At 54.3% G+C, this 13163-nt stretch overlaps 1 protein-coding gene across 1 annotated transcript; it reads left to right on the forward strand.

The window, feature by feature from the left end:
- Positions 1-1142: 1142 nt before the first annotated feature.
- On the forward strand, positions 1143-12828 carry KCNK18 (potassium two pore domain channel subfamily K member 18). Its single transcript, XM_065920133.1, has 3 exons — positions 1143-1362; positions 3887-4015; positions 12035-12828. Exons 1-3 carry the CDS (start codon positions 1143-1145, stop codon positions 12826-12828), a joined length of 1143 nt encoding a protein of 380 aa, XP_065776205.1.
- The last annotated feature ends 335 nt before the right edge of the window (positions 12829-13163 follow it).

Raw genomic sequence — 13163 nt, forward strand, 5'->3', positions numbered from 1 at the left:
GCAGTCCATGGGGCTTCAAAGAGTCGGACATGTCTTAGAGATTGGACAACACAATATGCAAAAGCTCTATTTATTAGGAAGTAAGGGAGAAGGGAGGAAGCAGGATGCGACAAGGGGAGCCTTGAGATCACGATGCAGACCTGACAAAATCTCTGGTAGACCAAGGGAGAGCAAAGATTTCAGGTTGGAGGAGTTTGGCAGGTGACAGAAATGGTTAAGCTCATGTTCCCCTGATCTTGCTCAGTCATTGGACAGGGGTTTCCCAGAGAACACGGCCTGAAAGCTGAGGCAAAACTGGAAGGAATGAATGGCTGGAGGCTGTCAGGAACCATGCTGCTTGGAGCTGCACAGAGAATCCTTTCGTGCAGGGGGATCTGAAGGCACACGCGTCTCCACGTCTGCCACCCGCGGCACGTTTTTACCCTCCTAGCAGAGACAGGGCACGGAGTAGCAGGTGCACTTTACACTCACATTTCAGGGGCTTGCTTACATCACACCTGCTAACATGTGATTGACTGGAGCAAGTCATGTGGCTTAGTCCAACCCTAAGGGCTGGGAAGTCTGCTCCACCCACCTGAGGCCACGGCGAGGCTGGGGGTATGCTACTGAGGAACGAAGAATTGGGACCAACAATTAGATCCACACAGGATGAAGGCCCTTTGTAAACCGTGGAGCTCTGGCCGCGCTAATTACGATTATTTTGACCTGTCCAAGAGTCATACCCAGGAAGGACCACCACTTGGCTAAAAAGCAAAAGCCACATTCGGTAGCTGGAAGTCAAAAGTGCGGCTTCGGAATGGGAAAGGCCAAAGCAGCAGACAGTCTTCGCAAAGCCCCTGAAGGGCAGCTCCAGGACTGGCCAGGCTGCTGGGTGTGCGCTGGCGCGGTGGATCAGTCTGGGGCACTGGGGAGGGGTGGGCCCGGGAGGGGGGTGCGCTATCCGAGAAACTCTTAGGAACTGAACGCTAGGAGTGCCGGCTGCTTCCCGAGTCCTCGGGGGGAAACCCTGGCACCAACCACTTAACGCTGGAGCCGGGCCATTCTCAGGGCGCTTTCCTCCACCCACCCCGCCCCCCGCACCTCCTCCCCGCCTCTGGACTCCGGCCTCTCCAGCATTTCCTGTCCTGCCCACTGCGGGGAGGATGGAGGCTGCGGGGCTTCCCCAAGCGAAGAGGTGCTACTGGGAGGCCCTGGAGAGGCTCTCCCCTCGCCTCTGTTTTCTCTGCTCCCTGGTGACCTACGCGCTGGTGGGCGCTGCGGTCTTCTTGGCCATCGAGGGCAGCCAGGACCTGCGGGCAGAGGACCCGGAGTTTGAGGAGTTCTTGGAGAAGCTCTGTGGCATCCTGAAATGTAACAGCACAGGTAGGTGCCTCACCTGGTGGGCAGGCCTTCTGTCTGTTACTGGAAGCAGCCCCCAGAGAAGAGCGGGTTTGGAGGAGGCTTGATCTGGGAGCCCTCTGCCTGCCTCTTCCCCATCCCTGGGCAAACTTAGGCAAGTGACTTCTCTCTGAGTCTCTGTTTTCCCTTCTGCAAAATGGGCGAGAAGAGTGGACGGCCTCTCAGGGTTGTTATAAGGAATGTAGGAGAAGCACTGAGCACCCAGTAAGTGTTCCCACCCCTTTGCCTCAGCTTCAGCCCCACCCAGACTGGCATGCTCAGATTTGACGAGGTGGGGTGGCATGGCTGGCTGGCCAGATCTGGAGCCGGGGATTCCTAGGCTGGTCAGGTCTGGAGCCGGGGATTCCCGGGCTGGTCAGGTCTGGAGCCGGGGATTCCCGGGCTGGCCAGGTCTGGAGCCGGGGATTCCCGGGCTGGCCAGGTCTGGAGCCGGGGATTCCGGGCTGGTCAGGTCTGGAGTGGTCAGGTCTGGAGCCGGGTATTCCTAGGCTGGTCCCCAGAACTGCCTGCCCCACCCTGATTCTGTTTACAGGGATTAGAATTCAAGGAACCATCCAAATTGGATAGGCCCGGTCTGCCCCTCTGGTCTTCTACTTTTTGTTTCCAAAGGCCTTTTTTTTTTTCTTTTTTTGTGGTTCAACTCAGGGAAGATAAGAAGGGTCCTGAGAAGAACTTGGGTCCTGGTTCCAGGCCAGGTGCTCTCCCAGCTCGCTGAGTGATCTGCAGCAGAGTAATGACCCTCTCTAGGTCTCAATCTGCCAGGGAGAAGAAGGCCCACAGTCTCAGGTCTGCCAAATCCCGGGGACCCTGTGGGAAGCAGATGAGATAATAGACGTGAAGCCTTTTGGAAGGTACAGGGCGCTGTACGTCTATCCTTATCGCTTTTCACTGGTATTTGTCCATTATTTCTATTCTGTTCTGTCTCCTAAAACTTGCAAAGATGGATTCAATAGAACAAGATAAAATAATAGAGAGTGAAGAAAAGACAAAGGAAACACAGACTCTAAAGTTCAGAGGAGTAACAGGGTCCACAGTACGACAGGTCCTCAGCCAGGCTGTTAATGACTCCTCTGACCTGCGGGAGGTCCCCTCAGTGGGGGCGGACCAGAGGCTGCTCACAGGTGGCAGAGTCCTTCCTCGGTGGAGGGTCCTTCTCTCTGCATCTGGGCCACTCAGATGACCCATGAGATGCCATCAGACACTGCTCCATCACTGGAGTCAAACTATCAACAATTTCAGGGCTTTCCAAACCTGGCCACACATCAGAATCATCAAAGGAGCTTGTCTCAAATGCACATTCCCAGGCTCTTCCCCAACCCACTGAAGCAGTATCTCCAGGGCTGGGCTGGGAATCTTATTTTTGAAAAGTTTCCTGGGTGATTCTGAGCGCAGAATGCCATGGGGAACAGAGCTGGCCCACCCCCTGATTTTCACTGGAGAAATTCCTGGTAAGCGCTGGATTCGTGCAGCCCCTGTGCCAAGTGTTTTTCATGCACTCACTCAATCCTCCCACCAACCCTATGAGGTATGGATTGTCCCCCTTTTACAGACCAGGTAACTGAGGCACTGGGAGTAAAACAACTTGCCCAAGGTTACTCGTGAGAAAAAGGAGCCAGGGATTCAATCCGAGGCATTTAAATTCCTAAGCCAGAACTTTTCACCTTGTCATGCTTCCTCCCCGATGGGGAAACAGGCTCAGAAAGAAGCCTCATGTCCACAGCTACGGGAACTAGTCAAGGGCAGAACTGGGTCTAGACTGCAGGCGCCTGGACTCCCAGTTCAGTGCCCATTCAAATAAGGATGGATTTTCTTTCATAAAATTATGAACTATTTCACAAAAATAAGAATTTTCTTCTGTGTGCCTGACTGTGTGATCTCCTCTTATAACAGTGCCAGCTGGCAGGCAGTTTCTGGGATCCCCAAATCCCCTGAGTGCTGGGCCAAGGGAACCATTTGGGAACCTCCTTGAGAAACCAGGGTTCCCAAGCTGGCCTCCACCCAGGCTTCCCAGATACTCTCAGGCAGTTGATGCCAGCCTGATCCCCATGCTCAATCAGACTTAATGGTCTCCGGGAGTGGGGATGGTTTGCAATCATGCAACTCCTCGCATGACTTTTTCATGAAAGCCTTTTCCTTTCAGTTCTCAAGACCCCAGTAAAAGAGACAGAGCAGAAGTTAGTAAGCCCCTTTGCAAGGCTCAGAACATTCAGAAAGCCCCCAGGGCACTTTCATGATGACCTCAGGTTGGTGGGCATCTCTCTCGGGTGCTGGTCACACAGGTTTACATGGGCTCCTGATCCCTGTAGCTGCTGGAGCAGGACCCAAACTGCAGAGACGTTGAGCAAAGTGCTCCGAGAGCCCCCATCTTGTGTTGATGAGGGCCACAAGGCAGGGGGCCTGGTCCCGGGGGAAGACACCCTTTCACCTGGGCGGAACCTGTTTCAGAGGGTGGGACCTTCTCACTCACTCCGGTCCTGTCTCTCTGGAGTTGAGGAAGGCCGGAAGCGGGACCTCGAGAAGCTGCTGCAGAAGGTGAAGCCCCAGTGGTTTACCAAGTCTGCCGACTGGTCCTTCCTCAGCTCACTCTTTTTCTGCTGCACGGTCATCAGCACAGTGGGTAAGTCCAAGTGCAAGGGTGGGCTTGCAAGAGAAAGCGGAGGTGGGGGTGGGGGAGCCCTGGCAGGGATGCTGAAATGTTCATTTAGTGCAAGAAATGAGTGTGCAGCGCCTACCCTGTGCTCAGAAAGGTGGCAGTGAGTGAGGCGGCCACTGGCCCATTTGTGCAAATCAGGAAAGCATACCCTTCCAGTTCAGGCTTCCCTGGTGGCTCAGATGGTAAAGAATCTGCCTGTAATGCTAGAGACCCAGGTTCAATCCCTGGATCAGGAAGATCCCCTGGAGAAGGGGATGCCAACCCACTCCAGTATTCTTGCCTGGAGAATCCCATGGACAGAGGAGCCTGGTGGGCTACAGTCCAGGGGGTCACAAGAGTCTGACATGACTGAGCGACTTAACGAGCACCACAACCTTTCCTTCGGGTGGGGGCAGCCCCATGCGGAGGTCCCAGTAGGCAAGGTGCAGGCTGCATTTCAGCTTCTTCTTTGTCTCCGGGTGAGTGCTCTTGTACAAAACATAACCTGCCATTATCTGCCTGCCCCGGTGCCTGGACTCAGGGGCAACCAAACGTGGTCAGTGTGATGTGCTCAGGGTAACGCGAGAGCGCAGCCGCTCCAGCCTTGGGGTTTCAGAGTCACCGGCACACTGATGGTGGCTGACTCCGAAGGAATGGAGGAAGGCGCTCGAGGAGGGCTCGTTGTGGAGAGGGAGGACAGTGTGCGAGGGCAGGACTGGAGCACTAGCCGTGAGACAGAGGAGGAGGGGGAGCTGCAGGGCTAACGAGAGCTAACAGCTGCCTGCAGGGGCTGTGCTAAGCCACCTCCTTTAAGGCCCACAGGGAATCAGGTCAGGGAGCCTGAGCCCAGAGAGCGGATGTCAGGAGCCAAGGTCACACAGAGAGTGGAGCTGGTGCCCGTGACAACTGCTGAGACCCCAGGTCCAGTGCTCCTTCCCCAAAGGAGGCTGCCGGTTTGCAGGTCTGTGGGAGCTGCTGCTCAGGGAGCCCCTGGGAGAGCCTGGCTGTGCCTGGGAAGCAGGGACCCCCTCGGATTCCTGCGTCCAGTTGGAGTAGATGACGGTGCCCGGAAGGAAGGGGCTTGCAGAGAGGAAGGAGCTGGCCTCACCCTGTTCCCTGAACTTGCTGTATATGTGTCTCCAGCCTCGGAGCAAGGGAGAGACTTCCGTGTGAGTCCTTATCCCGGGGATGACCCTCCCAGAGCCCCGGCAGAGGAGGGGGTGTGGGCACAGACCTGCCTCCACCCCACAGTGACCACTTGCATGTTTAAAGATGGACTTGTTGACCCTCAAAGCCGCAGACTCGCCTATCGATGGCTGCACAAAGGGTGGGCTCGGGGAATGGCAATCCACTCCAGGATTCTTGCCTGGAGAACTCCTCGGACAGAGGGGCCTTGCAGGCTACAGTCCATGGGGTCGCAAGGAGTCAGACACGACTGAGCAAGTAGCATTTTCACTTTTCACTTTCCTGGGTGACAGTAGACACTGGAGCTCGGCCATGGAGATAGCCTTTGCAGCCTCCCGTCTCCCCCTCTTCCCTTCTTTCCTTAATGGACACATACTGAACGCCCATGACTGCACCAGCAGCCGCTGCACTGGCTGACACATGTGTATTTACGACTGACCAGGCTCGAGTCTAAGTTCTTCGCCACGATTAGCCTGCTGAAGCCTCGCAGCAGCCCTGAGGTAGCTGCTGCTGTTCGTCCTGCTCTCTGGATGGGGACAGGGAGGGAGGGCAGGTCCGCCCTGTTTGCAAGGTGACAGCTCACGTGTGTCTGGCTTCAGGCTGTCTGGGTCTTAACCTGAGACCCCACTGCTTCTGTCCGGGCCTGACTTTCTCTGCGCCCAGCACGGGACTGAAGTAGGTAGATGCCTCCCACCCCGGTGTGGCTCAGAGTCTAACGGACGGAGGAACAGTGAACAACTGAGCATGCAGACGAGCTCAGAGGAGAAGCTTGGACTGTGGAAGTGGGTGGAACAGGATGTCGGGGTGATCCTGATGGGTGGGGAGCAGGGAGAGGCTTGTCAGTGAAAGTGGCATTGGAGCTGAAGGATCTGTGGAGATTAACCAGGCGAAGAAGGCTGAGAGAGCTTTCCAGCCAGACAGCAGGGCAGAACTCTGAGGGAGAGGCCACCGAGGCTGGCGGGCTGTGAGGGATGGGGCTGGTCTTGCATTCAAGCACCGTACCCCTAGGCCAGTGTCGGAGGGCCTCCTAGCATCTGGGCCCATACATTGGCCACCTGATGCAAAGAACCAATTCATGGGGAAAGACCCTGATGCTGGAAAAGACTGAGGGCAGGAGGAGAAGGGGATGACAGTGGATGAGATAGTTGGATGGCTTCACTCACTCGATAGATGTGAGTTTGAGCAAACTCTGGGAGATGGTGGGGGACAGGGAAGCCTGGTGTGCTGCAGTCCACGGGGTCACAGAGTCAGACACGACTGAGCGGCTGAACGATAGGAAGCTTCCCTTTGCAGGGCAGCAGCAGGAAGGGCCAGGTGAGAGCGGCCAAGCCAGAGTTGTCAGGAGCCTCCCCTGCTGGGAGCAGGGGTCACCGTAGTGGAGGTGGTGGAGCAAGGAAACTTTTTCCGAGAAGCCTCCCACCCCAAGCCAGTCCCTGGCAAAGGGGGTTGGATCACGGGGATGATTTAGACGAACTGGATCTTTCGCTGAATCAGATGAGGGAGCAGCGGCCTTCCAGGGAAAGACGGGGGAATGGCTGTGGGATGGACAGCCAGTGTCTACTGTAACGAGCTTGTATAAATGGGCATGTGCTTGTGTCCAAGGGCGCCCCCGTGTGGCTTCTTTCAGAACAGCTCCATTCACCTGAATGCTGATACAGGCAGGGGCAGGTAAGGGGCGGAAAGAGGGGTAGTCGTTGTTTAGTCGCTAAAGGAGTAACAGCAACTTAATAGCTGTGCTACTGAGCACATGCCAGCGTCAGGCATGGTGTCAGCATGTTTTATACGCATGATTTTATTTAATTCTCACAACAGCTCTACAAGGTAGGCGCTGTGACTGCCCCTTTTGGGACTGACCTTGGGCTTTGGCATGGCCGATGTCTTAAACTAAAGGATTTTTTACGGTGGGGGCTGTTCTGTGCAGTCATGGTGGGATGTTTAGAAGTATCCCTGGCCTCTCCCCACTCTGGAAACCCAACTTTCCCCCTGCTTTCTCCACCAGTTGTGAGAGCCCAGAATGTCTCCAGACATTGCCAGATATCCCTCAGGGAGCAAAATTGCCCCCTGTTGAGAACCACTGATGTGATGTAATCATTATCAGATCATGATCGAGTCCCTGGACCAGTGGCATGACTATCGCCAGAGAACCTGTTAGAAATACAAATTAATTCTCAGGCTCCATCCTAGACCTACTGAGTCGGAAGCTGTGGATGTGGGGCCAGTGAACTGTGTTGCAACCAGCTCTACATGTGATTTTGATGCACAAGACATTTGAGAAACAGTCTCCTGGGACAAGTGTTCTCAGGCCAGGCTGCACATCAGAATCACCAGGTTATCATTTACAGGCGCGCCGCCCCACCACCGCCATGCCTGGACCCCACACCAATCAAGTCAGACTTACTCGGGACAGGCCCAAGCATCAGTGTTTTTCAGAGCCCTCCAGGTGATTCTAATGGTAGTCCAGGCGACGAACCACTGATCTAATGGAAATGCATTAGCTTGGTTTAAATCCCAAGAAAACAATGCTCCCACTCATGTCCAAGTACATTAGGACATCAGGCCATCCAGTAATTGCTACCGGAAGGGGATGTTGGGGCAGTTTCTGCACTGCCCGTAATCAATAATGGCCCTGCTGATAATGCTGCTTGCTGCCCTGCATCTCTGGGTCACCTGGAATGCATCTGACTTTATGCTGAAGAAGGGATCCTGGGCAGGTATGAGGCTGATCAGTCCCCAGTCAGCCAAACGGATCAGCCCCCTGGGATTTGAGAGTGCATGGGCTGTTAAATCCTCATAGACTAAGTGAGGTGAACTGATGGCATTAAAATATACGCCTGCATTATAAGAAATGATATGATTTTTCCATTATGTGTTCTAGCATTCAGTAATTGGGGAGGCAATCCATTTCCTTCACAGGGGTCTGTGCTCTGAGACTTGCCTCTCTGCCTTGCGGCCCGTCCTCTGGATTGCAATCATGTTCCACTCAGAGGCGGCCACAGTGACTTTGTTTATGATCCACTGAACTCGCCTTTGCCAAGGACAGCATGTGGGTTGGGGGGAGGGGACAGAGGTCTTTGGGCGAGGGGTGCACATGCTTGTTGGCTGTGGGCTGGGTGACCCCACGTGAGTCACCTGACTTTCCGGTTCCTTGCCCATTGACATGCAGTAATAGGGGTGGTTAGCAGCATTAGGGGTTCTGCTATGCAGGGAAGTTTGACTCTAAAAGGCATTTTACTCCATAAATCTGGTAAGAAATGTGATATTCTTTTCTTTACATAGATCTCACCTTAGGACCCCATCCTGGAGGCTGGGGGGCTTCCACTGGGAGCTTTTCCTGATTTTCCTATGAGTGCACGAAAGCTGTGCATAAGTCCCGAAAGCTGTGCATAAGTCCCAAAAGCTGGGGACTTATGCAACATCTGGAAAATGGGATGACTCCCTGCTTACGGGCCCCACTGCTGACATCTTTTAAGAACTGCTGGCCCTGAGGGGCCCGTAACAAGCTCGGGCATGGGAATCTTTGTTGACACCTGGGTCTGGACCCCTCCAAGTCTCCATCCATGGCCTCTCTGAACTCCTGTCCCCACGAGGGGCTCTGGGCGCCCTCTTTTCTCCTCTTCCCTGCCCTGGAGAATCTCTCTGCCCCCTCCACACTCACCCTGGCTCCAGAGAGCAGCTCCTTGGCGTGGCCGAGGCTGCCCTGGCTTTAGCACTTAAGGGTTTTACCGGAACAGGAGACCCTGAGTCCTGGGCACATGGGACAGTTGGTCTTCCTATCCAGAGCCCCCTCTGTTCCCCACTCCCTCCCTCTCCCTGAGACGTCACTGCACCCCCACCTCCTCAGTGCTCCTGGGCGGTCATTGTCACTGAAGTACAGATGAGAGGCTGTCTTGAGGTTCCTTCCGCCACCTCCTCTCCCCGAGGGGAGGGCTGAACTGCTGGAGCCCCGCAGGGAGCAGAGACTGGAGATGCTGGGCTCCCTCAGCAAGTCCGGCCCCTCTGAGCAATCCTGGTGTCTGATGGGAGGTTTAGCCAGGGAGAGCTCACTCCTGCCCCTGGTGCTGTTGGGTCCTGCTGGACACTGAGGGAGTTGAAGTCATGGCTTTGCTTTTCTCTCGACTAGGAGCTCCTGTAGCGCATGACCTCTGCCCGTTCCTCACTGTACCCTCAATACTGCCCACAAAAGCCTGGCACAGAGTAGGTCCTCAATAAATACAAACACAGCTTGGATGCCTTTGCTCCCATCTAATGTGTTGTTGTTCACTCGCATGGGCTTCCCTGGTAGCTCAGTTGGTAAAGAATCCACCTGCAATGCAGGAGAGCCCAGTTCGATTCCTGGGTTGGGAAGATCCCCTGGAGAAGGGATAGGCTACCCACTCCAGGTTTCTTGGGCATCCCTTGTGGCTCAGCTGGTAAAGAATCCACCTGCAATGTGGGAGACCTGGGTTTGATCCCTGGGTTGGGAAGATCCCCTGGAGAAAGGAAAGGCTACCCACTTCAGTATTCTGGCCTGGAGAATTTCATGGACTGTATAGTTCACGGGGTCACAAAGAGTCGGACATGACTGAGTGACTCACTTTCAATCGCTAAGTTGTGTCTGACTCTGCGACCCCATGGACTGCAGCACGCCAGGACAGACCTCCCTGTCCTTCACTGTCTCCTGGAGTCGGCTCAGATTCATATCCATTGAGTTGATGATGCTCTCTAACCATCTCATCCTCTGCCCCCCTTCTCCTTTTGCCCTCAATCATTTCCCCATTAGGGTCTCTTCCAATGAATCAGCTCTTTGCATCAGGTGGCCGTGGTTTTATGACTCTACTGATCACCACGTGTAATTGCATAGTCACTGTGCTTAGTTGCTCAGGCGCGTCCGACTCTTTGCAACTCCATGGACTGTAGCCCACCAAGCTCTTCTGTCCACAGAGACTCTCCAGGCAAGAATAATGGAGTGGATTGCTATGCCCTCCTCCAGGGGATCTTCCTGAGCCAGGGATTGAACCCAGGTCCCCTGCACTGCAGGCAGATTCTTTACCTTCTGAGTTTCAGGGAAGCATACTCACTGGGGTGGTCATTTAATTCATATCTGCCTCCTCCACTAAACCAGAAGATCACTGAGATTGGATCCCATATCAACACTAATGTAGAGTTCACTGCTCCTGCCATCGTATGGTACCTCGTGGAAGCAGCAGGGTGGCGTGGAGTGCCCTGGGAGGGATGCTCACTGAGGAGACCAGCTGAGGGCCTCCCCCAGGACCCCAGTGAAGACGGGCAGCCTGACCGCCCGTGTGTGCCTGGAGGGCAGATGCTGAGGCCAGACTGTGCACAGGAAGCAGTGGGCCTGGAGGAGGTTTGGGCTTAGCCAGCTTGTCAATTACCTTCCAATTAATTTACATAGTTGGGCTGGGGCTTTCTGTATTAATCATCCTTTAGGACATCAAAAATTAAACACAGGCATTAAATACAGAAGCTTCTCCCTCTTTGTGGAAGGCACTGAGCTTGCCCACTCCAGAAGATCCAGTGACTTGCACTGTGGGATTTGGTGTCCCTCTGCTTCTAGGCCTCTGTCGACAAGAGAGGAGGATGGAGTGATGGAAGGAGGCAGCTGGTAAAGAGAAGGAAGACTTCAACCTAGCCCTCTGTTTGCTTGGCTCACCTCCTTGATGGTTGGCGTGTCTGGCCCCTTTGGTGCTCCTGACCCAGTGGAGAGAGTTGGCTCGGGAGCCGGATGGGATTTCCAGGCATCCATCCTGGATTGGCATTTATTGAGCACCTACTGTAGGCCAGGTTTCAATGCTCTGACCCCCAGCTTCACAGTTTATCACATGTATGCTCTTGGTTAAGTCGCTTCACTTCTCTGAGCCTCGGTTTCCCCCTCTGTGATGGTGATCACCATAGCTACCAATGAAGGCTGGTTAATACCTGGCCCCCAGTAACTGCTCAAAAAGCCAGCTGTTATTATTAGAACGAGCACATCGACCGCCTGGGAATGACACAGCCACTGCGTGTGAAGCACTGGTCTCTTGTAATCCCTCCACTGGTCAGTATGCAAAGCAGGGATGGGCCTCCCCACTTTAGAGATAAGAAACCTGAAAATGTGAGCAGCTATATCACTTTCTAGTAAATGGTAGCACTGGAACTGGAAATGAGGCTGGCAGGATTCTAGATGCTGGGGTCCTCAGCTCTTCAGTGTTGTTCACGAACAGTCGACTGACCCACTCAACTACAGCTGGCTCTGAAGGCAGTAGTGGTATGTTATTCACTGTCCCTCTTCCTGCCATCCCAAGTACTGTGGCACTGCTTACGCCAGAGGCACGTAATTGCCTCTTATATAGACACAAACCTTATATAGAGGCCCAGACATCCCAGAAAGGATGGGCGTGGCTTCTTAGGAACTGCTGCCTTCATGGAGGATGACGGAAGTGATGGGTTTGCTTGCAAAGCCACCACACCCTGTCACCTGCGTTCATCCCATCTTTCCAGGTGCGCTGGGCCCATCCTCTTTCAGAAGCTCAGAGATGGCAGAAAGCAAGGCAGTCAGCTCACTCCCACATGCGGGCTTGTCTCCTGCCAAGGGCATGAGTCGTCCCTTACCCTAAAGATAAGCTGGGTTTCACCTCCCGCTGCCCCAACCAAAGCAGACCTAACGTCAGACAAGCTGATGAATGTTTTAAGATGAATATTTTAAAAATACGTGGTGCAAAATGTCATGCCAAGGAAAGGAAATGGCAGAAGGTCTCTTTAAAGTTTTGTTTTGGTTTGGTTTGGTTTTTTGCGGGGGAGGGGGAGGAGCCGCCGACCATCCAGCTCGATCTTCTTTTTCAGGTTACAGCCACGTCTACCCCGTCACCAGGCTCGGCAAGTACCTGTGCATGCTCTACGCTCTCTTTGGCATCCCGCTGATGTTCCTGGTCCTCACCGACATAGGCGACATCCTGGCCACCATCTTATCCACGTCCTATAATCAATTCCGAAGACTCACCTTCCTCCCCACTCCCCTTCCCAAGTGGTGCTCCGGACGCTCCTGCAAAAGCCGACCGGACTCCGGTCCCGCAGATGAAGTCGTCCCGCACGTGGTCATCCATGACCCGGAGCCCCCGGCCCCCAAACCTGCCCCCGCGGCCCCAAGCAGCAACATGGAGCTGTTCGAGAGACTTCTGGCACGGGAGAAAGACTGCACCCTCCAGGTGCCCCCTCTGGCCATGGAGAGGAGCACGTCGTGTCCCGAGCTGGGGTCCGGGAGGCTCTCGAGCTCCATCGTCAGCAACCTGGATGAGGTGGGGCGGCAGGTGGAGAGGCTGGACGTCCCCCTCCCCGTCATCGCCCTCGTGGTCTTCGCCTACATTTCCTGCGCGGCCGCAGTCCTTCCCATCTGGGAGAAGCAGCTGAACTTCGAAAACGCCTTCTACTTCTGCTTCGTCACGCTGACCACCATTGGGTTCGGGGACATCATGCTGGAACACCCTCACTTCTTCTTGTTCTTCTCCATTTACATCATCATTGGGATGGAGATTGTGTGCATTGCTTTCAAGCTGGTGCAGAACAGGCTGGTTCACCTCTATAAAATTCTCATACTCTTCTTTGCAAACGGGAGGTTTTCCGGTCCTGTCGAAAAGTGAAGGCTCCATTGACTCGGGTTTTCCCATCTTGTTGACTCTCAGGTGACGCCGCCGGCCAAGCTGGTTGTCTCGTCCTGTGTTTGGGGACACTCTAGTTAGACCTGGTGTCGCCTGAGACCTTGGAGTCACATTCCGACATGATGTCTGATTACAGTCTTGAGGCCCTGCAGAAAAGTGGCCAATGTCCTTCCTATCAGGACATTAGAAAAAAAACTGTCACCATCTTCTAAAGTCCAATTAATTGCCATCTCCATTTTTCAAAAGCTCCCCAGATGTGGATCGAACCACCTCACAGATGTCACTGGTTTTCTTGTAACAGGAGGAAAAAAATTACC

The sequence above is a fragment of the Muntiacus reevesi genome, chromosome 2 (assembly GCF_963930625.1).
Source record: "Muntiacus reevesi chromosome 2, mMunRee1.1, whole genome shotgun sequence".
NCBI lineage: Eukaryota > Metazoa > Chordata > Mammalia > Artiodactyla > Cervidae > Muntiacus > Muntiacus reevesi.